This window comes from Nannobrachium achirus (genome assembly GCF_963921795.1).
Source record: "Nannobrachium achirus genome assembly, chromosome: 16".
NCBI lineage: Eukaryota > Metazoa > Chordata > Actinopteri > Myctophiformes > Myctophidae > Nannobrachium > Nannobrachium achirus.
This window is the reverse complement of record NC_137823.1, coordinates 51411449-51435506: the sequence shown is the minus strand read 5'-3', so window position 1 is coordinate 51435506 and position 24058 is coordinate 51411449. Positions and strand designations below refer to the sequence as shown.

General features: G+C 41.5%; 1 protein-coding gene across 1 annotated transcript; it reads left to right on the top strand.

Annotated features, from left to right (window-relative positions):
* Positions 1-1711: 1711 nt before the first annotated feature.
* On the top strand, positions 1712-19831 carry LOC308300703 (jun dimerization protein 2-like; the record flags this gene model as incomplete). The annotated part of the gene is made up of 4 exons (XM_080744589.1): positions 1712-1763; positions 16425-16645; positions 17558-17662; positions 19640-19831. Exons 2-4 carry the CDS (start codon positions 16451-16453, stop codon positions 19829-19831), a joined length of 492 nt encoding a protein of 163 aa, XP_080600715.1. The 5' UTR covers positions 1712-1763; positions 16425-16450.
* Positions 19832-24058: the final 4227 nt, after the last annotated feature.

Here is a 24058-nt window from a genome sequence, read left to right as displayed (position 1 = left end):
TAAAATGAGTACAATGATGAGATCCATTCTCTCTCTCACACACACACACACACACACACACACACACACACACACACACACACACACACACACACACACACACACACACACACACACACACACACACACACACACACACACACACACACACACACAATGACACAAACAATAACAAAAGCAGAGTTAGCTCATTGACTATTGCTGTATGTTAGCTGTCAAACGCTTGTCTTTAGTCACATCTACTGTGTGTGTGTGTGTGTGTGTGTGTGTGTGTGTGTGTGTGTGTGTGTGTGTGTGTGTGTGTGTGTGTGTGTGTGTTTATAGCCATAACTTGTATTTATTAACTTGTTTATAGCACATAGATACATTTTGCCAGGTCTCTGTCTGTCTGTGTCCCCCACAGGCTGAAACTTTCCTCTCTCCAGTATGTTGTGTATTTTTTCGGTTGCTAGGGGAGGAGTCAAACAACTTTTTTTTGTATTCAAGCCCTCCTCTTATTATTTTCATCCATGCTTACGTCTGGGACGACAGTTCCGCATTCCTGAACCCTCCCAGACACAGATCACTATTTAAACGGGCTGATGCAACGGCTTTCAGTCTCAAAAAGCTACATCCGATTCACAACTCTCAGCGCCACACATTTTTCACCTCGAGCTTTGGACGCATAACAGGTAAGCCTGTTTCACAGCACGTAGTACGCGTTGTTGTTATGACTTCTCCTAGGATTGTTGTCGTGATAGTAAACTGCATATGGGACAGAGTCTGGGGATTTTTGTAAACTTTTGTCCCGTTATACTTTGTCATCTGTGGCTTTTATTACCGACATCTGTTGTAGTTGTGTTGTATTCGTGCCAGGCTGATCAGATTAGCCACTATTATAGCCTACATTACAATGCCTTATTGATTAAAAACAATAAGGCATTATTGGGTATTAACACGGTTATATACAATAAGGGTTAACGTATAGACTAATATTTAAGCATCTCGTGAAACTGCAGCGGATCCCAATGTGTTTCTTTCTTTACCAACTGTTACGCTGTTATAATAACTAGGCTATAACATTAACACTATTTATTTTAGCCACTATATAGGCCTAATGGGTTAATGGTTTGCAATTTGCATGCATTATTTATGTTCATGTTATTCTTCGTTTTTGATACAGTGTTTTACATAGCACGTGAAGTGTCAATTAAGTTATGTAACGCCATACATGCACCATTGTAGGCAAAATGATTGGATAGTTTATGGACGTCTAGCCAACAACCATATGGATGTATGGATTGAAGTGGCACAGCTTAAAAGCACGCCTCTATTTTTGGCACTTTTAAGATTACATACAATAGGCCTACAATAAATTGTCTCCAGATGCAGGAAGCTATTGTTCTGTTTTCTTTCTGTTTCTTAATTATGTATTCATTTTTGCCTTTTTATATCTCAATTGACCTACCCTAGATGATGTACAATAGATTATTGGTTATGCCTTGATTATATTTATAATTATATGTCTTGTCTGTGTCATAAACCTTAGACTACAAAGAGAAAACAAAAGTTGTTTTCTCTTTAATTGGTTCAACTTGAGGTGGCTCAAGGTGGATATACCTGTATAGACTCAACAGAGTGAAGTTAGTGAGCCACCACAAATCTGAGATAAAGAAGTAAACAACAAGACGAAGAAGACAAAAAGTAATAATACAACTTTGTGTCTTACAGCGTCCAAACACAATTGCACCATTGCTAGAAGAGGGTTGCCAACTTTTCTTTGAGTAAGTATACCAGCTTCTCTCAACTGTGTTATTGATCAGATGCTAAACCTAATACTGAAATAGCATTCAGTAGGCCTAGTTCTAGTTCACACCCTGTTGCACTGTAACTCAGGGAAGTTCCTTAATGGCCATGATTATCGTTTCTAGTAAGCTACAGCTTACTTTTGATTTAACTTTCAATTTGATTCAATGGTGTGCACAGATCATAAATTGTTGTGAGCAGAAGGATCAGAGTTATCTGAGTGTCTTCTGTCTTGTATCGCATGTCTCTGATCTTGAGGTCCTGTTTTTGTCTTTTCATTCTTCTATCTTGAATAATGCATTGCTGAAAATAAATCATTGAAAACAACAACAGTAACAATTCACAATTAACTTGCTGTGTAACATAGCCTAGATTTACCGGAGTTGTGCCTAGACTGGATCAAGATCAAGATAATTGTTTTGTTGAATCAAGGCCTACCAGTCAACAGCTTTTATCCACAGAAGGGAAAACGACACCTGTTAAAATCTGTGTTCCTTCCAACCAAAGCATCAAAACTGTACGATTAAGCAGCCTAATGTTGCACTGTGTTGTTGTTACACTACAGCTTTGTTTCTTTAAACATTACTATACTGCTCCAAACTGTAAATTATATCAACACCAGGCCAGGGACTTCAAAAGGATTCACACTTTAACAGAAATTCTATCTTCATAATACAGTAGATAGCTTTAGTTATTTGCCCTCGGTGGCCCTGAGGCCATAAGCCAACACGGAATGGGATGTGGGCATGTCTTTAGATGTGTGTGTGTGTGTGTGTGTGTGTGTGTGTGTGTGTGTGTGTGTGTGTGTGTGTGCGCGCGCGTGCGTGTGAGAGCGTGTGCGTGCACATGCATGTGTATGTGTATTACAGCATAAAGCGTCATTTATACATTGTTGCATGATGGTGTTGTCAAAAATAGCCAATACAAGCTCACATCTCGCAGTACTGATTGTAGATCGCCTAATTCCAGTGCTATAAATCAGGCATAACAAGTCTCCCATTGACTGTGTGTGTGCACGCGTGTGTGTGTGTGTGTGTGTGTGTGTGTGTGTGTGTGTGTGTGTGTGTGTGTGTGTGTGTGTGTGTGCGCGCGTGTGCGCACGCGTGTGCGTGTGTGCATCTGTTTGTGACAACCAGTGCATATTCATTCCTACATTGTGAGTGCATGCTTTCCATCACTTTGCTGATTGCATGTGCATGTATATGTCATGCAGCGCAAACATGTACTGTATGTGAGCGAGCTTCATCCATGCGAGCGTGTCAAAGAGTCTGTTTGTGTTTGCCCGTGTGTCTAAAGAGAACAAGTGTGTGTTACAGGGGGTTTTAAATGCCCCAGTGCCTGCCCGAGCACATCCGTGGGATGGTTTCCGCATAAATGGAACGCTGCAGTGGATTAATGGGGAAGGGCTGGCAAGCCGACAGACAGCGCAGGGCCAACAGGGGCTGTGAGAGGCTGGACGTGGGCGCACAGGGTTTATTTTAAGTAGAAATGCCTTCCAGTGCCTCTCTGGAGAGCTGGAATTGCTACGCTGCACCCCTAGCAGACTGAATAGACAGTAGACGCATTGCAGGAAGGCTAAGCAGTCGTGCAACTCCGCTAGCTCAGTGATACTAATACTAATTCTGGAGGAGCAGCCATTCAGCACGCTGGCTATCACATTGTTATTTCAAAGTCCCCATAAGCCTATCCACATGGCATGTGAAAACACCGCGCCGAGGCAGCCGAGACGTACATTATCGGAGTGAACACCCAGAAGTCCAAGGGTGTAACCAAGAGAAGAGACATTTTGTGGAGGCTAGTGCTGGAAAAACATGTTTTTGGAAAAAAAAAGAAAAACCAAAAGGACGTGTAGAAAAGGGTCCTTTTTTAAGGCCTTGAAATAATCATGACTTCCAGATTTCCTGAATTCCTTTGTCGTTTGAACATATTTTGAAGTGAAACCAAATTGCTGTCCCTGTGCACAGAGCAGGCTTTGTTTCAACACACGTACCTATATTTTAACCTGCAACCTCCTATGCTAAAGAACAACAAACAGATTGCAGTCATAATCCTCAGGGTTTCTGTTTGAGAGAAAACACGTGCTTCGTGTGGGGTAGATGAGGAAATATCAGAAGTCAAAGTATGAAACATCATGGACGTGACAACCACATGTTACATAATATTGCTGATTGCTTCAGCAGATGGCATTAAATCTAAACTTCTGTTGGTTGGCCAATGTGCTAATGTCAAGGATTGCTCAAAAGTCAAAATTGACCAGGGCTTTGTCATTGGACAGAAGTCAGCACTTATGGAATGCCTTTTTTCTACATTTGTTATTGTGATTCATGTAATCCGTAAAGCTTGAAAATAGCATCATCATAAGACAGAACCACCCAGATACAGTAAAAGGGCATAGGTGTGTACTGTATGTGGCTTGCATTGGTTTACATCTTACTGACTGCAGGAACCTAGCCAGTGATATCACAATTGTCAATATAGACCACAGAAAGTCTCATGCTTGATGCACTTCCGTAACTGCTTTGTGTGTTTGCTTTGACCTGTCAATTGCACTGATTTGTTTATGACACATAGCCAACAATGTAATACAATATTTAAATGTACTGCAGCCTCAAATAATTTCATTGGGAGCAAAATAGCAAGCAATAGATCCAACTAGCTACTGTACTCTAACTCGCTTGCTGGGGTGTTGCCTAGATTAACAACGCTAATTAAAGTCACATTTTAGCGTTGTCGCCATCCTTAAATATACTGTAGTGCACACAGTCACATACTCATATTTGTATGTTAGGAATGTTTAGTCATCATCACAAGTTCCTTCTCTCTCTAATTGTGCTAAAGGGTGTATGCATCCAAGTCCTGCTTTGCCCATGAGAACTTGAAGTTAAGAACGAGAAATGAAAGCTGTGAAAAAGTTCTTTCTGTCACTCTTGATAATTGCACACACACGCACACGCACACGCACACACACACACACACACACACACACACACACACACACACACACACACACACACACACACACACACACTTGAGTTTGATGACCAGAGATGACCGTAGCATGATCAGAACAACACAGTAAAATCCTCAATAACTCAATAACAAGAGTGTATGGGATGGAAGCAAATGGACCTGTACGGGTGCATTTTTCTTCTTGTTTGAGTTAAACTAACAACTCAGGGTTTTACAGTAAAGCCACATGAGTTTCTCTTCTTTTTTGCCTGTCTCATCATTGTCCCTCCAATGAAAATATAATGAGGGCTTTTTGGAGGAATGTTGATACTGTATAGTTGGACAGTCCTGTCCTGCCAAATTCCCTGGCCTCTCCGGAGGATTGCGAAAGGCTGTAACTCAACACATAGCCTGACTGAGTGCAGACGGTAATGATGATCACTCAGACCTTGGCCATGGATCGAGAGAGCGTGCCTTGGCTCAAGACCCGCTCTCATTGTTCATTTGCAGGGCTCTTGCAGAGAGATATAGAAAACCTTAAAAAGTTTTGAGCACAAGACATGGAGAGAGAGAGAGTTGTGCAAGATGCTGGTATGCGGAGCAAGCAATTCCTTTAGTCCAGAACGAGAGGGAAACAAAGGATGTTGAAAAGTTTAGCGGTAAAAAAAATTACTTCTAGGAAGTGTGGCTGCTGCCTCCTCCGGTCTCTACGACATTTTGCTTGTGCGAGGTTAAATTGGCCATCATGTTTAGCTTGTTAAGAGTGCTGCCAGTGTGGATACCTTTGTTGACTTCTGCTTTTAGACACCACGAGAGCCATGTGCTGGTGGAGGTTTAGTCTATGCCATAGACTAAACCTCCACATTAGACTCCCTCTGCGTGTTTAAACTTTGAGCACTTTGCCAACCATTTTGCACAACCAATGTTTCATGAGAAGGCTTAATATCGTCACTGTCGGGCAGAAACCTCGTATCTCCAAGTTACAAATTAGTATGTTCTTTCGCAAAGTAAAGCCCTGCTTCATCGTACAAGGCCGTAGCACAAAGGTAGTGAAAACAGCAGATCTACAAGCACTCAACGCCTCGCACCGCGAGGCGTTGTGTGCTTGTAGATCGGCAGTTTTCACCAGTTTAAATCATTTTCAAACTGATAAATGCAAAACGTACGGTTTTGGACATACAAGGTTTTCACCCGACAACGACGATATGCAAGGTAATGATTGGCCTGTGGCAAGTCTCAATAACTCGCTTTCCTTTCACTCTTCTTCCACACACACACACCTATATACGCATGCACGCACAGACCTACAGATGCACGCACGCACACACACCTTCACTATATGAGCTGAGTATAATAGGGCCTCCAGTTGTGCTGTTGGCCATTGCTAAGGGTCTGAATTCCACAGCCCTGAAGCTGCTAATTGCTCTCAGGAATGACTCAGGAAATGGACCTATTTGGTTGGGCTGCAGACAGATAGAGTATGCGAATGGAGTGTGTGACTGTGTGTTTGTATATGTGCGTGTGTGCGTGCATTATTGTGTGCAACACTTGTATATATGTATAGTGTATAGCAGGGGTCTTCAACAGGGGGTCCGGGACCCCTAGGGGGTCCTCAGAGTTACTACAGGGGGTCCTCCAAATCTTTGTGTGATAGGAAAATAACTTTAGCCAAAAATAGCAGATCTACAAGCTTGTAGATCGGCTATTTTAGGCAAAGGGGTTTAGAGTAGAGGGGAAAAAGAGCAGACTATGTACAGAATTAAGGGACACGTTTATTAAGTATTGACGGTTCAAGTGGTTAAATATCTGAAAACACAAATTGACATGAATCCAAAATACACTGATGATTGTGCTGTCAAACGATGAAACTATATAGTATCTATGGGTTGTGGGGGTCCCTGCTTCATCTCTCTCTCAACTAAGGGGTCCTTGGCCTGAAAACATTGAAAACAACTTGGTGTATAGTTTAAATATGGAGATACAAGGTTTCTGCGGCTACCTGATTCCAACAATATATACGATATAGGTAATTGTAGATGGTGCATTCATGCAGTGCTTTATCCCAAAAAGATCCCTATAGACCGTTTCCCAAGCACTCCCCTGTAGATAGCGCCGCCGTCATTGCCGCGGTGTAAACAGCAGCCAGTGGTGGAGTAGAAGTAACTGTAGAGTACTCAAGTAAATGTAGGCTACTAGTTACTTACACAACCGTTTACACCGCGGCAATGGCGACGGCGCCCTCTACAGCGGAGCAGTCAGGAAAAGGTCTATATATATATATATATATATATATATATATATTTTTTTTTTTATACCCACACATATATGCATATATGAACACACACACATACCGGTATATGCATATATGAACACACACACTTGCATTTATGATTACTGTCAGACATATACACACTCCTTTCACACACACCTCCACCTTGCCACGGCTCGCATGCAACTGAATTGGTCTTGGTCTCCTGCCAGGCCCCAGCACTGAGTGCAGTTCTATATTTCATAACTAATACATGACATTTCCGCTCCCCACCCTCGGTGCGCTTGGCTTCAGCCCCTCTCTGCTCAGCAACTCTGAGTAGTGGCAGCAGCAGCAGCCAGGGGCGTCACGAGGGGGGGACTGAGTTACTAGGGCCCAAGGAGGAGACCTAATTATTTTATACTTAAGCTATTGAAAAACAGCAGATATACAAGCTCACAGCGTGGCACCGAGTGCCGCGCTGCGAGCTTGTAGATCTGCTATTTTTTGAAAAGTCGTGAAAATGTGTGCAAATCTTTGAATGTATGTATTTTTAAGCGAACATTTGTAACTCAAATTTCACTTATGGGGGGTCCCTGGAACTACACGTTTTGAGATGGGGGTCCGTAGCCAAAATACATATCATTTTGGGGGTCCTTCAGATGAAAAGGTTTGAGCACCACTGACATAGAAACATGCGTTTTTCAACAACAACAACAAAAAAAAACCTAGGATTTGAAATTTTCAAAAACTTTTCATGATTTTTCAAAAATAGTAGATCTACTGTACATGCTCGCAGCGCGGCACTCGGTGCCGTGCTGTGAGCTTGTATATCTGCTATTTTTCAATAGTTAAAGCTCAAAAATGTGAGTGAATCCTTGTACCCATGCACTACCAGGGCCCAGAATTTGGTGCGGCACCCCTGGCAGTGTGAGTGCCCACACCAGCACACCGCCGCCGCTGCAGGGCTGTGTGTGTTAGGTGTCTTTGTTTGAGGGCAGAGCGGGCCTAGAGCTGTGTGGCACTGGCTTTTCTGCTTGACTGAGAAAACACAGTGGTGGTGTTGCATCATCAAACGCTGACCGCTAATCCCGGGCAGCAGGCGGGCAGGACTGCGACAGGAAGAAAAAAAAGAAAAATTGGAAAAATACCCTTCTTTTTGAAAAGTGTTTCATCCATTTTTTTTGCAGTGTACAGTATGCATCTGCTATATTTCTAGTTTTGCACAAATACTCTGGTTTGTTGTTACCCGACTTTAAAAAGTTAAGTTGAACTCAAAAGCGAGACATTTCCAGAGTCTTTCCACTGTGCTTTAGTTCAGGGGTCTTCAACAGGGGGTCCAGGACCCCTTGGGGGTCCCCAGAGTTACTACAGGGGGTCCTCCAAATCTTTGAGTGATAGAAACCTTTTTTCTCCTTTTTTATATTAACCACTTGAACCCTAGCGTCCATATTCGGAGAACTTTAGCCACAAATAGCAGATCTACAAGCTCACAACGCCTCGCGCTGCAAGGCGTTGTGAGCTAGTAGATCGGCTATTTTTGGCAAAGAGCTTTGGTGCAGAGGGGAAAAAGAGCAGAATAAGTACAGAGTGAAAGGTCAAGTTTATTAAGTATTGACGGCTCAAGTGGTTAAATATCTGAAAACACAAATTGACATGAATCCAAAATACACTGATGATTGTGCTGTCAAACAATGAAACTATATGGAATCTATTATGAACAGGTTGTGGGGCTTCATCTCTCTCTCTACTAAGGGGTCCTTGGCCTGAAAACGTTGAAGACCCCTGCTTTAGTTTATAACAGTTTCATAAACTATGATGGAATGTTATGTGTGTGCGAGTGTGTGTGCAGTGCACACACCACTCACTTTAATGTATCATAATTGAAAAGAGTCTCGCTGTATATTTAGTGCATTCCATTCCATCTGTACTTTGTTACCCTCTGGCCAATCCCTCTCTCCCTCTACCGGGGTTTTAAATGGTGTAATCTCATCTCACCGTGCAGAGAAATACTAGACAACAGGTGTGTGTGTGTGTGTGTGTGTGTGTGTGTGTGTGTGTGTGTGTGTGTGTGTGTGGCTGGCAGCAGAGCAGAGGTGGGCTCAGATCAGATGGGCCAACTTGTTTCAACAAGCCAAGGACCCACGAGAGGGGATTTCCTTGCAGCATGTATGTCTGTCTAAGAACATATCCAGTAGCATTTATCATAATTATATTATCACTTTTAGTAGACATGAAACTAACTTTGCTTTATTATTTAGGGCACAGCATTATCATATCCTAGCTGTAAACAGACTCCCAAGTATCTAGCCCATGCAGGGGTCGCTTCAACGTTTTCAGGCCAGGGACCCCTTAGTTGAGAGAGAGATGAAGCAGGGACCCCCACAATCTGTTCATAGATTCCATATAGTTTCATTGTTTGACAGACAGCACAATCATCATTGTATTTTGGATTCATGTCAATTTGTGTTTTCTTATATTTAAGCACTTGAACCGTCAATACTTAATAAACTTGACCTTTCACTCACACTACACCAAACCTCTTTGCCGAAAATAGCCGATCTACAAGCTGCGAAGCGTTGTGAGCTTGTAGATTGGCTATTTTTGGCTAAAGTTCTCAGAATATGGACGCTAGGGTTCAAGAGGTTAATTTAAAAAAAGGAGAAAAAAAGTTTCTATCACACAAAGATTTGGAGGACACCCTGTTGTAACTCTGTCTCTGAGGACCCCCTAGGGGTCCCGGACCCCCTGTTGAAGACCCCTGATCTAGCCAGCAGGGTGATTGAACTCCATTCTGATTCTGTCTCAACCTCTTGCGCTGTCATTGCTACAGTAATGGATGTTTTAGTTCCTGTGGTTGTTGGCTCCGAGGCCGGGTTGGATTCCATCTTTTGGACTCCGATGCAGAGTTACTGGTCAGCAATGGACAATGTAATTGCATACATAGCACACTGTTGAGTCAAATGTCAGCATTCTAACCATTGACCACTTAGGCCCCATTAAAAAAAGAAAACAATATGAAAATAACTATCTACAAGCTCTGAACGCATTGGAAGGTGACACGTTGTGAGCTTGCAGAACTGATTATAAAAATCCATATTAGTAATGATCGTTCCTCAAAGTTTATGTGTGTCATTATCTTGTGAAAGCACCAATAACCATCCACAAAATGTGGTAGTATTATCAATATTGTGGTATTCAGTCAAAATATAATTCTGAATCTGATATTTTGTTTTGAAAATATCACCAGCCCGCCCCTATAGTTGCCATATGGATGGAATTCAGCAGCTTGATTGCTCACTTTAAGTATATTTTACACATACCACAAGTCTGTCTAACAATATAAATCTCTAAAGATTTTAGGGTGGATGTGCCCTAGAGCGTGTCAGGTCGAGTGAACAGGAATGGTTCAATTGCTGTAATCCAACGGTTCATGGCATGCCATTGTCTGGCAGGTTTCTAATGGGTTTCAAGCCCACCCAGCCCCATATTAGCTAGCATATGGTTTGTCTTGTTAGACAGCCTTTGAGTAGACCTTGGCACCCTCCATTGCTTAACCTCCTCTGGGAGTTGAGCGAAAGGGAATTTTGTCCGAGACAGATTTTCACCAGGGCCGGTCTTGTTCTCTTTCTCTCCAGAAAAAACATTCGGCGGCTGCCAAGTGCACTGTAAATGGGAGTATACATACGGTTGGAGAGAGAGAGAGAGAGGGAGAGAATAGTGGCAAGGAGTTAAATAATAAAATGACTCGTTGGAGACAGGGTCTGTACACCAGCTTGTCTTTGGCCCTAATAAATCATAAGCTTGATTTATACTTAGTCGTTCGATGGTGCCGCAAGTCAAAAATAGCCCGCCCACAAGCTCACCGCGTGTCACATCAGCTTGTAGATCGGCTATTTTCAGGGAGCGTTGCCGTCATATGACGGAGCATAAATCTGTCAATTCAGGCCCAGAGGTGGCAGATGACATATTGAACTCTTCTTGCTCACAATCTAGAAGATTTATCTGGATAAACTATAACACATTTGATCATAGACATTAAGTAACGTGGGTTAGGATCCAGTTTTATTATGATGAAGCAATGAATTAAGTAATCTCTGACGATATCTGACAGACTTCTCATATAGCCCTGGGACTGGGTAGTCATCCTGTTAACCAAACAGCATTCTCTCGAGACAGAGTCTGTAGCTGGCTAAGATGGACAACCCGAGTGGGCGCTCCCTTTTCTTTGACGATGGCTAGCCAGATTGACCAAACAGTGATGTGTCACATTTCTTTACTCTCTTTTTTTTGTAAAAAATAAAGAAATAATATAAATTATAATAATACAAGTAAAAGTCCAGTATTCAAAATGTATTTCTCAGGTTTTCAAAATATATACAAATCCTTTTAAAATAGCAGATGTACATGTACAAGCATACAATACATGGCGACGTGTTCTATGTGTTCTATAATAATAATCAAAATCTACAAATTGTGTTTTCCCACAATTGTAATGGAGGAGTAAAAGTGAGATGTAGACGTCAAGTATTGAAATTTGGAAATACTCCAGTAATGCATTAAAATACCTCTTATACTTTACACCAGTGTTTCTCAAATGGGGGTACGTGGAGGTACTGCAGGGGGTACTCGAAAATGCCCCAAAAAATCAAAATAGAAGTTTAAATTATGCTAATATCGTTCATAGTTAATGAATTAACTCAAATTGAATTAGGAGGGGGAAAACCTGTACATATATATTTAATGATGACACATGGAAAAACTTGAGTTGCCCAAATTACATGGTACCAGGAAACTGGGATGTGTTTTAAAGTTGTTTGAATGTATTGAATTATTGACATGAAAGCTTCTTATTTATATATTTTATATTCTTGAAATGGGGGTTATCACATCATCATATAGCATCATTTATGTATATTTCAATTGCAGTTTTATAAGAAAAATGTTGATGTCTGGTTAAAGGAGTCATCCAGACCAAAACACATATAGGGTTAAATCTGTCTTTTATCATACCCCTTTATACCTGCTTTATTCCATTTTGTTCATAGCTGCCCCTGTTGCTAGATTTCGGCAGCCCCTGTTGCTAGATTTCGTGGGCCCTCTCATAACTAACAGGGTGTATAGCCTTTATACTAGTGTGGTTATTTCTTCAGCTTCAAAGTTAGTATTTTTTTATTGGATTGTGTTTACACCACGTCCTGAGACCAACCACACCGCTGTTTTGACCTCACAGGCACCCTTACTTGTCAAACCGACCCCTCCCTCCCCTCTCTTTCTAGCTTCTCCTCTCCCTGCTCTGGTGCAGAGCAGAAGCCGTTTGACAAGTAAGGGTGCCTGTGAGGTCAAAACAGCGGTTTGGTTGGTCTCAGGACGTTGTGTAAACATAATCCAATAAAAAAATACTAACTTTGAAGCTGAAGAAATAACCGCACTAGTATAAAGGCTATACACTCTGTTGTTTATGAGAGGGCCCGCAAAATCTAGCAACAGGGGCAGCCGAAATCTAGCAAAAGGGGCAGCTATGAAAAAAATCGACTAAAGCAGGTATAAAGGGGTATGATAAAAGACAGATTTAACCCTATATGTGTTTTGGTCTGGATGACTCCTTTAAAGGGGGTACTTGGATTCAGAAATCAGGGAAAGGGGGTACTCAAGCCAAAAAAGATTGAGAAACACTGCTTTACACCACAGTAACACACAGAGTGGTAACAGCACCATATCATAAGAACATACGAGATAACATACTCTATAAATAACAATAATAAAACAGAGCTGAACTTGGTCTCACTCATGCTTGACACATGAGTACATTGGAATCCAACTACAAAAACACGCTGAGGCCAGACAGTCTCAACGCAGGGTGGAGTACATTAGAATAGAGTTACATAACCCTGCATTTTTCATTACCTCGTCTCGTGTTTTTTTGCATCGGAGCAAAGTGAAAGGCTCTGTATATCGCAAAGAAAGAAAAACTCAATCTTACAATACAGTCGGCTTGTCAGCTGGTCACCCACCAGCGAAGTCAGCTGTCTCGCATCACCTCACAATAGATGTCTTTGTTGGTTCCATATGAGAGGGACTTTGTACAGTCTGTGGCCAACCTGTAGTGTTTGTAGCGTTCCTGAATAAATACTCTAGGGGGGGGCAAATATGAATTGGCATCATTTACAGAAATCCATCTGCTCTACTGTATAAAAAAGAATTAGTTACAGGGAGTAGGGACACTCAAAATGTACATTACCTCTACATGTATACAGTAGGACTAAAGTTCTATCAGCAGCCATACCACTGAGCAGTCTTTGTTTTTCTGAAATGCTGCTGAAATTGTGCTCTTAATACGGGTTGTAATGTAAATATTGTTTCTCGAGATTGATAATCATCAACAATGAACTGAAACACTCATCAACAACATACAGTAATAGCGTTCTTTTAAAGGACCACGTCACCCATTTTCAACCTATCTTCATATAATTTGTCCTCACTAATGTTCATTATAAGATGGCCCCATTGCTGTCTACTCACTTTGTGACTCAGAGGAGGGCTGCGGACAGTTCAGAAACATGTCTACCAGTGATCGGTAGTCAGGTTTGGACATTTCAACTGTTTTCTTTCTCTTCTTTTAATGCAAGAGCAATGTCTTCTGCTTCTATGCTCTTGAATTAATAACAAATCACAAAATCGAAATAAAAGTTTGAAATCTTGTTTGAAACGTCCAAACCCGATGATGTCATTGGTAGGCAGGTTTCTGAACTGTTCACAGCCTTCTGAGACAGAAATGGTCTTATAATGAGCATTAGTATGAAGATGGTTGAAATGGTCCTTTAAGTAGATATTTTTTAGATGGTCCTTTAAGTAGATAGTTTTTAGACTAGAGGCTTTTTATGCTCCATCCTGATAAAGGTTTTGAAACTTTAAAGGTTTTTCCCAGTAGTCCTATCTGACATTTCCTTTGTAGACAAAGTTATCACACAAGTTGTTGAGATTTGTTCTGAGCTATTACAGTTCAGCGTATAGGCTACTGTAATATAGACTGATGCTCACAAATCTTGTATCTACCACTTTCAACTGTTTCTCTGTTTCAGCCATGTCATTGTATAAGAACTAATTACAAAATATTTCAAAACCTTTTCAGAAACGTTTAATACATGGGTCTTCAACAGGGGGTCCGGGACCCCTAGGGGGTCCTCAGAATTACTACAGGGGGTCCTCCAAATCTTTGAGTGATGGATATATTAACCACTTGAACCCTCGTATCCATATTCGGAGAACCTTAGCCAAAAATAGCCAATCTTGTAGATCGCCGAGCTTGTAGATCGGCTATTTTCGGCAAAGAGCTTTGGTGTAGAGGTTCATAGGTTCATAGGTTCATAAGTTCATAAGTGGTTAAATATCTGAAAACACAAATTGACATGAATCCAAAATACACTGATGATTGTGCTGTCAAACATTGAAACTATATGGAATCCATGAAAAGGTTGTGGGGGTCCCCGCTTCATCTTTCTCTCAACTAAGGGGTCCTCGGTCTGAAAACATTGGCCTGAAAATTGCCGATCCACTACAGTAGCTCGCAAGTAAACTGTGACTTTGGTGAAATCCAGTGGTCTCTTCTGTGCCTCTCCTCCCAGATCACAGAGACAGGGCAGGGCAGAGAGACGGGCTCATGTTGCACTGTTTCCATCTGTAACATTTGTTTTTTATTTGGCCATCAGAAGATTTCCAAGTCTTGGTCTTACAGTAATTAGAGAGACGTCTTAATTCTCCAGCCACTTCCTCTGGGCCTGCACAAACTCTCCTTTTTTTCTCTCCTCTCGCGCCCCTTCATTCCTCCCTGATTACATTAAAACGTACTGTGGTCAAACAAACCTTTTAAATTGCCCAAAATTGTTGAAAGAGGGCGGTGGCGGAATACATGAGTCTCATCCGCTTTATTTTTGCATTTAGCTGCTTTTGATGTCTTTATGTGACTTAGAAAGTTGTCAATAAGTTTGAGAATTGTAAAAATAGCAGATCTCCAAGCTCACAATGTGTCATGATAAGATGTGTTGTGAGGGTGTACCTTGCTATTTTTTCCACTCAAAACTGTGACAAGTGTGAAAACGTGACAAAGTACAGTTTGTCATATGACAAATATTAATTGTGATTGATTAAGAGATATGCAGTAAAATATGAATGGGTATCTATTTGTGGCATGTTTCATACTGTATAAGGATTCTAGGCTAGCTAGTTCCCATTGCAAGTCAAGCCACAGACATGTGAGTGGGTGTAAACAGAGAGAAGTTTGTTTTGCCATTCTTGGTTGCCAACTATCAAGACTTACATTTTTTAATCTTGGACACAATAGTAGCTATGAAATTATTACCCTGCCCACAACAATGTGTGGCAGGGGACTGTTAGTGTTCCTATTTGTTTGTGTTTGTTTGATACATAGCACGATAACTGGAGAATTAGTGGTCAGACTTTGTGATCAGTAGGCTGCCTGAGTGAAGACATGATCAATCTTTGGGCAGAACAGGTCAATGGTCAAGGTCACAATGAAGAGATGTAGAACAATAGATGTAGGAAGGGTTTGCACCCCAGGTGCATTTGTTTAATGTGTTGACATGGACAACAGTGTTACCAGATTTTGTGGGAGAAATAAGATCTATGAAAACAAGCCCAAAAGAAACGACAAGGCCACATGAGCGCTTTAACCATCGGCGATGTGACAATAGGCAATCTACAAGCTCACAAAATATTTTCATATTTTTGATATATAGGGGGGGCTTGACATGAACATGTTTGAGAACTACTGGTTTAAACAACATTAGGAAACAAGCCCAAATAAGAAAGTACACTTCAGAAACAAGCCCAAAAAAACGCAAAGACCAATATTTTCAAGCAACTTTACAGAAAGACAAGCCCAAAGTCGCTTATAATAAGCAGACATGGCAACACTCGTGGACAACAGCAATGAATTGTGAATGACACAAATTTGATTACGGCACACAGTAAAATCCTCTGTAATTAATCCTGGCTTGACATGAACATGTTTGAGAACTACTGGTTTAAAAAACATTAGGAAACAAGCCCAAATAAGCAAGTACACTTCAGAAACAAGCCCAAAGAAACGCAAAGACCAATATTTTCAAGCAACTTTACAGAAAAACAAGCCCAAAGTCGCTTATAATAAGCAGACATGACAACACTCGTGGACAACAGCAATGAATTGTGAATGACACAAATTTGATTACGGCACACCGTAAAATGCTCTGTAATTAATCCATTTGTACGGTCAGATCTAAATTAACCACATGATCCCTAGCATCCCTATTCTTGGCCTGTCATAAATGACTAAAACCAAACTTGACCAAATTTGATCAAAATCAACACGGCCGCTGACGTTGTATTTGTACGATCAGTGTTCCTCCTTTCTGAACATCACAATCCTCTTGTCTCCGTATAGCGGCGGTGGTGGAGGCCGGGTTGGACATGATGCCGGGACAGATTCCTGACCCTTCACTTGCAGCGGGCTCCCTGCCCGGCCTGGGCCCGCTGGCGGGCATCTCAGCCACCACGCTCACCGACCAACTGAGACTGGCTGACTTCCGCCAGCTGGGCACCATGCTCTCCCCGCTGCACTTCCTGGGGAGACTGGGGAAGAGGCCGCTGGCCATCAAGACAGAGGTGAGGAAGGAGGAAGAGCTGTAGTACTGGAGGAGAGGGAATGGTGTCTGTTTGCTGTCTATTTATAGGAAATGATTAAGCTCTGTGCGGTCGAGCACGCAAATGAATTTCAAGTCTGAGTTGGAAAATGAGGAAGAGTGGGGAATTAATCACATTAACCTTGGCGTTTTAGCTTTGTATTCCTTACCCCCCCCCCCCCCAAAAAAAAAATATATATATATATATATATATATATATATATATATTGTGAAAATAGAGGAGGAGATTGTCTAATTTCACTTTGTCACACAAAAAAGGATAGCTATCCTGCTTAGTGCTCAAGTATTTTCTGAAGAGATACAATGTCATTGTTTCTATTATTTAATAATTTTAGTTTTCTGATAGTTACTAATTCTGATAGTGATAGTGATAGTAATTCTAATCTAGTGCAAGCAAAATGGGGAATCACACCATTTGTCTCAATATGAAGTTGCGAGCTGTTCAAATTTACTTTCATTAGGTTTTGTATCAATATGAATAAGTGATGATGCGTTTGAAATGGCCAAATGAAATACAGGATGGGAGTGTTTAGTTTTGTTGCAAATTGATTAAATGTATTCCTTTGAGTAACTCAAACTGGTTAAACTCAAAGCCCTTTTGATATCAGTGCCCTCTAGTGTTTGGTATAAGAATTCAGCCATTGTAGAAAATGAATCCCATCAGGACTTGGAGTTCTTGTCTTCAGTGATGTACAATAATCATTAACACTGGGATCAGGCTGTTTTGGAAATTTTGGAAACCATATAAAGATAGCTTCATCTATCTGGCTGTTGTTAAATTATGATAGCTTTATCTATCTGTCCCCTTATGTGTTGTCTTTGTTGGTGAAAATGCACCATGACATGACATCTCAATTATACTTTCTCACTGCAGATGGATGAGGATGACGATAGGCGGAAACGACGGAGAGAGAAAAACAAAGTGGCCGCAGCGCGGTGCCGAAACAAGAAGAAGGAAAGAACGGACTTCCTTCAAAGGGTGAGTTCACCAGATGCCACAGAGGATGCAGATGTACAGGAGAGCAGATGTTGGCTCTCCCCCAAAACAAGCTTGGCCTATTAGACAGATGCAATTGCAATGCAAAGGTTGTTGTTGGAAAACGCAGCTCTGTATTTTCACCTCTACACAGTAAAATCCAGAGAGTTAGTTTAACGCTGAGAAAGTATAGGAATGCACAGGGGTGTCGCACCAAATTCTGGGCCCTGGGTACTTTAACTATTGAAAAATAGCAGATATACATGCTCACAGCCCGGCACAGAGTGCCGCGCGGCGAGCTTGTAGATCTGCTGTTTTTGAAAAATCTGGAAAATGTGTGCAAGTCTTTGAATATTTCAAATTCTTCAAAGGTTTTTTGAAAAACCTATGTTTCTATGTCTGTGGTGCTCAAACTTTTTCATGTGAAGGACCCCCAAAATGACATGTATTTGGCCACAGACCCCCATCTAAAAATATTTAGTTACAGGGACCCCCCAGAACAGAACCGGTTCTGGCTCCACAGGGGCCCTAAGCAAGATTTCTGCTATGGGGCCTTCTTATTATCGGTGAAAAATGTGGGCTGTTTGAAGGTAGAAAGAGGAATATCAACATTAGGGTAGACTGTTGTGATGTCCAGTGGTGTAGGGTAGTCATGACAGTCACATGGGTGTAGTGCTACTGCTAAGTAAGAGTTGTCATCTAAACAAAACAGGTTCTTGCTTAAGCAAAATGCAAATCCTACAGACTAATACTACATCACTGCATGTAAGCTTGTAGATCGACTATGTTCCCATAAAATGGGGCTAAAGAGTGGTTTATGTATGTTTTATAATATTATAATGAATAGTAAAGGTTTTCAAATGAATTTGTAGTGGAGTAAAAGTACAATATTTAGATCCGAGATGTATTGGAGTAGAAGTAAAAACAGCAACAAATAACTCAAATTGTACTTAAGTACAGTTTTTAAGTAAATGTACTTAGTTCATTTATACCACTGCAGACATCTCACAACAAGTCAAGAACCCACAGCAGCAAGTTAGCAACAACAAACAAACAGAACCAAAAACCCAACAGCAGAAACAAATCACAGACAATGGTCACAAAGAAAGAGCACTGAAGACTACAGCGACTGTCAGCGACAGACAGCGAGTGAGGAGAGATTACAAAACAGCAGCAGTAGAAGTGTCCAGCCGTGGCACGCAAATTAGGCAGCAGGCGAACACACAACTCAAAGCCCTTGCATATCAAGCTAAAGCAGCAACATGGCTCCATCGCACAACACAAGTTACAACTGACAGTGCAAGTTGAATGTTTATTTACCTGTTTGCTGTTGCCGCAGTTCCGTTTGACGCTTTTTCTTTTTCTCATATCCAGAAAGATAAACGTGCATTGTCAAAGCGAAAGTAAACAAACACTAGTCTCTGAAAGGGGGTGGGGCGGAAAGTAAACTCCCAAAGAGTTCCAGAGTCAAGAAATGTTGGCTCCTTTTTCTTTTTGGCCAATGGGACAATGTCATAGAGCCGGGACAGCCAATCAGGGACATGAGTAAGTCTGGCTATACAAGGTTAATCAGAGATGTCTCATTCAGGCTAAGATTGCAGTAGCGCTGGTGTGAAAAGTCAGTTCGGTACGTTCATTTCTGCAGAGGAGGGGGCGGTGGGGGCCCTACGCAGACTGCGTAGTCTGCGTATGGCGCTGCCCCAGAAGCAAAATTTTAGTTACAAAGTTCGCTTAAAAATAAATGTATTCAAAGATTTGCACACATTTTCACAACGTTTAAAATATATAGCATATCTACAAGCTTGCAGCGCGGCACTGTGAGCTTGTATATCTGCTATTTCTCAATAGCTAAATAATTAAGGCCCCTCCACCTTGGGCCCTAGTAACTCAGTCCCCCCCTTGTGATGCCCCTGGGAGTGCACTAACCCTCGGGATTTCACTTTGTATATTCATCTCCTACGAACACATCTCTCTGTCCAGGAATCGGAGCGTCTGGAGATGGTGAACTCGGAGCTGAAGGCCCAGATCGAGGAGCTGCGGCTGGAGAGACAACAGCTCATGGTTATGCTCAACCTCCATCGGCCCACCTGCATCGTGAGGACAGACAGCGTCAAGACTCCTGAGGGCGAGGCCAACCCACTGCTGGAGCACTTAGCTACCGACAGCAAGTGAAAAACCACCAAAACCCAGGAGTCAAATGCAGGAATCCAAAGTTGCACCATCAAGGCAGCCATTTTTTTTAAGGAAAAATAAATAACTGGCAATATGTTATTCTAAATAAGCACTTGAGCTCTGAGCTGGAGACTTTCGGAGACTCTCTGCCCAAAGACATATTGGGGTTGTTGTAGGGCTTTCTCAGTATTGCTATATGAGCTGGCTCTATTCATGGGAAGACTGGGGGGGAAAAGAAATCCAGTTTCATCTCTGCATTAAGTGTTGTTTTTGTTGTGACACCCACTGTGCCTCCTTGTTACTGCAACCATCTTTCCATAAAGGGACTGGTGGGAAAGATAGTGTACGACTGGAAACAAGTTCAACATTGTGGAAACACACCTACTTCCGATATGGTGCTCTCAGTCGCACAAGCCCTGAGTAGGTAGTGTGGCGTTGTTTTGAGGCGCGGAGGCCCAGACAGGCTAATTCATGCTTAATCGAACGGTCGTGTCATACAACACAAATGATGTGTTTTCGACTGTTGAAAATACGTTGTTTTTGTTGTATGACACGGTCTTTCGACGAAGTATAAATTAGGCTTTATGGTTGCACAGTTTGCCTATGTATACTAGTTGAAATATACAGGTGTAGTGTCATTTAGGATTTGATACCCAATACATGTACATCGGATGGAGTAGAGTTTTTTTGTTTTTATAACGTCGATTTTTATACCCTGCCTTGACGATGGCAGTTACCGGTTGACCCGATCTGTGGTGACGCTGGCGTCATGAAAAGCACATATATATACAAAATGTTTACAGTCGCATTCTTTTTTGCCTTGTCATCTGTCCATTATTGTATTTGTTTTATACTGCTTTATATATGATAACACATAAACGTGTATGAAATGCCTGTTAATCACTTGACGTGATTTCTTTTTAACTAACTTCTAAGGTCTTTCTGTCATCAATATTGCGCTGTCAAACAGCTGTGAAAAGTAAGCAGAAATCTTATCAGCCGAGCAGTATTTCAATGTCTACTTTGGAACCGTACCTTCTATATATGTCTTTGTTACTCTGCATAGATTAAAATTTATTTTCTAATGAGAATAAGACTATTATGTCCTGATTCAAACCTCACATCATGAAATATGCATAGCATAGCATGCCAAGGTTATTATAGCAGCTAAGCTAGGTCTTTTCAGAGAACAAAATGGTTACCGTATTTTCCGGACTATAAGGCGCACTTAAAAGCCTTTAATTTTCTCAAAAAACTACAGTGCGCCTTATAATCCAGTGCGCCTTATATATGGATCATTCATTGACATTGACATTCCCTTTAGCACAGCTCCATCTGTTGGATGCATAACGCAACGGTAGCGTCTATTATGTGCGCCTTATAGTCAGGTGCGCCTTATATATGAAAACAGTTTGAAAATAGACCATTCATTGACAGTGCGCCTTATAGTCAGGTGCGCCTTATAGTCCAGAAAATACTGTACATTAAATGAGTCTCAACATCCAAGTTGCAAGCCATTCAAATGTACTTACATTAGATGTTATCTCCTTACTAATTCAAGCCCAGCCTCATGGTGCCGTTTAAGCATGTCATTGATAGACTCTCACACGACTACTTCTACACATTCCTCCTTTCACACATACATCGCTGCATTTCCCCCCTACATTCCTAGCTGCTTTCCCTGAACGTATTGTAATTGCACGATGTACAATTAAACAAAACAATAATTTAATGCTATGACGCGAATTACATCATAGTACATCCATTATAAACCTTCCGGCCGAAACACATACTTACAAATAGTTCCACAAACGGTGCAGTGTACTTTGAGTGTAGTAGGCCTACTGTGTCCCCTGGTGGCAGGGAGAGTGTAGTGCAGACATTATGATCTTTCCCAGTGCCCCTGATACACGTAGCAATTTAACCAGCAACGACCAGAGGCGTCAATTGGGTATGGCAACTTCCATACCTTGGCTAAAGGGGGGAAAAAATAAAATGTTCTTCTTAAAATAAATTCATGCCTGTTGATAAGGTATGGCAACATGACTGGTGCCAGTTGACGCCTCTGGTCATTGCTGGTTGATATTGATGAAAATATTGCCACATGTATCAGGGGCTAGAGAGAGAGAGAGAGAGAGCAAAGTAACAACACACTATATATTAAATTTCCTCTGTCTGTCTGTTCGTTTGTCTTTTTGCTGATATTGCCAGAAACACTACTACTTTAAAACAGTTCTGTGTCTTCAATGACTATGATCAAATATGAGCGCCCGTTAGGGCGCGATTTCTAGATATGAGCGGCCGCGCCAGCGGCCGCGAATCTCTAGTTATAATAAGTAATGGGTCTGTAATGGGTTGCACTTGTCAGAAATTATTGGCTAAATCGACTGTCCTTTTTCAAAGAAATATAAATAATGTAGGCCTATTTAATGTTTTTGGTGGTGGGGTTCCTTTGAATCAGTCTTGGAGCTCTGAATCAGTTTTGAGTATAGATCAAATCATACAACAGAGCCTTTGATGAGAGATTTTTTTTTTACCACCATTTGAAAAAATATGCCAGGCAGGGACCCCCATAAACCATTTTAATTTCAAGGACCCCCAGTTTGACCTGCATTAAAATGTACAGACTCCCATTTAATGGCATTTCTATCTCTGAGACCCCAATCTATAGGCCTAGTAGTAAAATCAATGTTAATTTATCTCAGAAAGTGTGGAACCAAATCCCGTTAGGGTCCATTAGGGTTCATTACCCATAAGGGTCCATTTGGTTCCTATCATTTAGCTGGGGACCCCCTGGAACTCCCTCAAGGACCCCTAGGGGTCCCCGGACCCCACATTGAGAAACAATAAACTATTGCACAATCACAGCAGGTATTATGATGACGGAGGAAGCGTACACTTTGAAAACTGTGGGAGGCAACAGTTTTCGGCTCGCGAGACTAGACCAAAGACCAAACCCGGTCTTTGTCCTGTAAAAAGAGGGAGTGATCAAAGTTTCTTATTATCAAGCTAGAAGAAGCCGTCTTTGAGAAGTTACAGAGAAAGAAGAAAGTTGTCCATCTCAAGGCGAAAAACAACCCTTTCCTTTCGGTAATACTCGAAGGGCAAACTGTCAAAATGGTAAGTGGCAGCTAGCTGACTGTGAAAATGTGGGATTTGGGGACTAAATATTGGTCTCTCGTGAGTCAAATAGAGGCAAATCTATGAGGCGTTATTATCATATAGGTCAGTCAGACCGTTGTCTATTTTTTCAAATGCTTCCGCATTCGGAGATTGTAGAATAGTTGTCTTGTCTGGCTAGGCTACGCGAGACGATGTCCAAAATGACCACGTCATGACATGAGTGTGCATCGATGAAAACTATACCTGGATAATGTGAACTATTATAGAACCAACTAGCCTTAGATTAAGACTATCGTAGATGTGTTTTATCGAGTCTAACCTTACTTTATATGAAAGTAATAGTCTTGATCTAAAACTATTAGCCTATAGCCTATATATAACAATGCAGCGCTTCTTCTTTCTTCTACCGTTATGACAATATTTTCAACGCACCCACCACACCCCACCCGAGATCCCAGGATATCGCTGCCTCACAGCAGCCATATTGACCTAAATGATTGTTGTAGGCAATAGGCATATCATTTTACTTCCACGTGTTAGCTTACCAATGGTAAATGCTTCGGATATTTGACAATAGCAAATAGGCCTAGCATTTTTTGGAGATTGTGGAATAGTTGTCTGTTTACGCCCGACCACAATGGAAGGAACACAAGTTACACAATGGGTTAATTATTAGTATTGCAACACCAATGACCGCTTTGCCAAGTAGGTCAAAATGGTTTCACTTTTTTATGAAGTATTTCATTCAGGGTGACCACCATAGGGATAAAACTCTGGTCACTCACACTGAAGGATACATTACTGACCAGGTAGCCTATAGGTATAGCCTAGCAAAAACAGTGGCACGCAGATCCCCTCTAACAAATCAAAGCCTGGGCCTACCTGTTCTGGTGGAGGTTGGGCCTTTAGTACCACTGCTTTGAAACTTGAAAGACAAAAAGCAGATGGAATTGGCAGGCTGGATTTCCCACAAACTGCTTTTCGTCCCCAGTCGTGTAGCCTGCCCTCAGTCAGTGCCCTGTAGATATAACGTTGTCTTGCCATAAATTCAGAATTCTTATTCTTGCAGTGCATTTTAACACCATGACACCCCCTTTTCTTCCT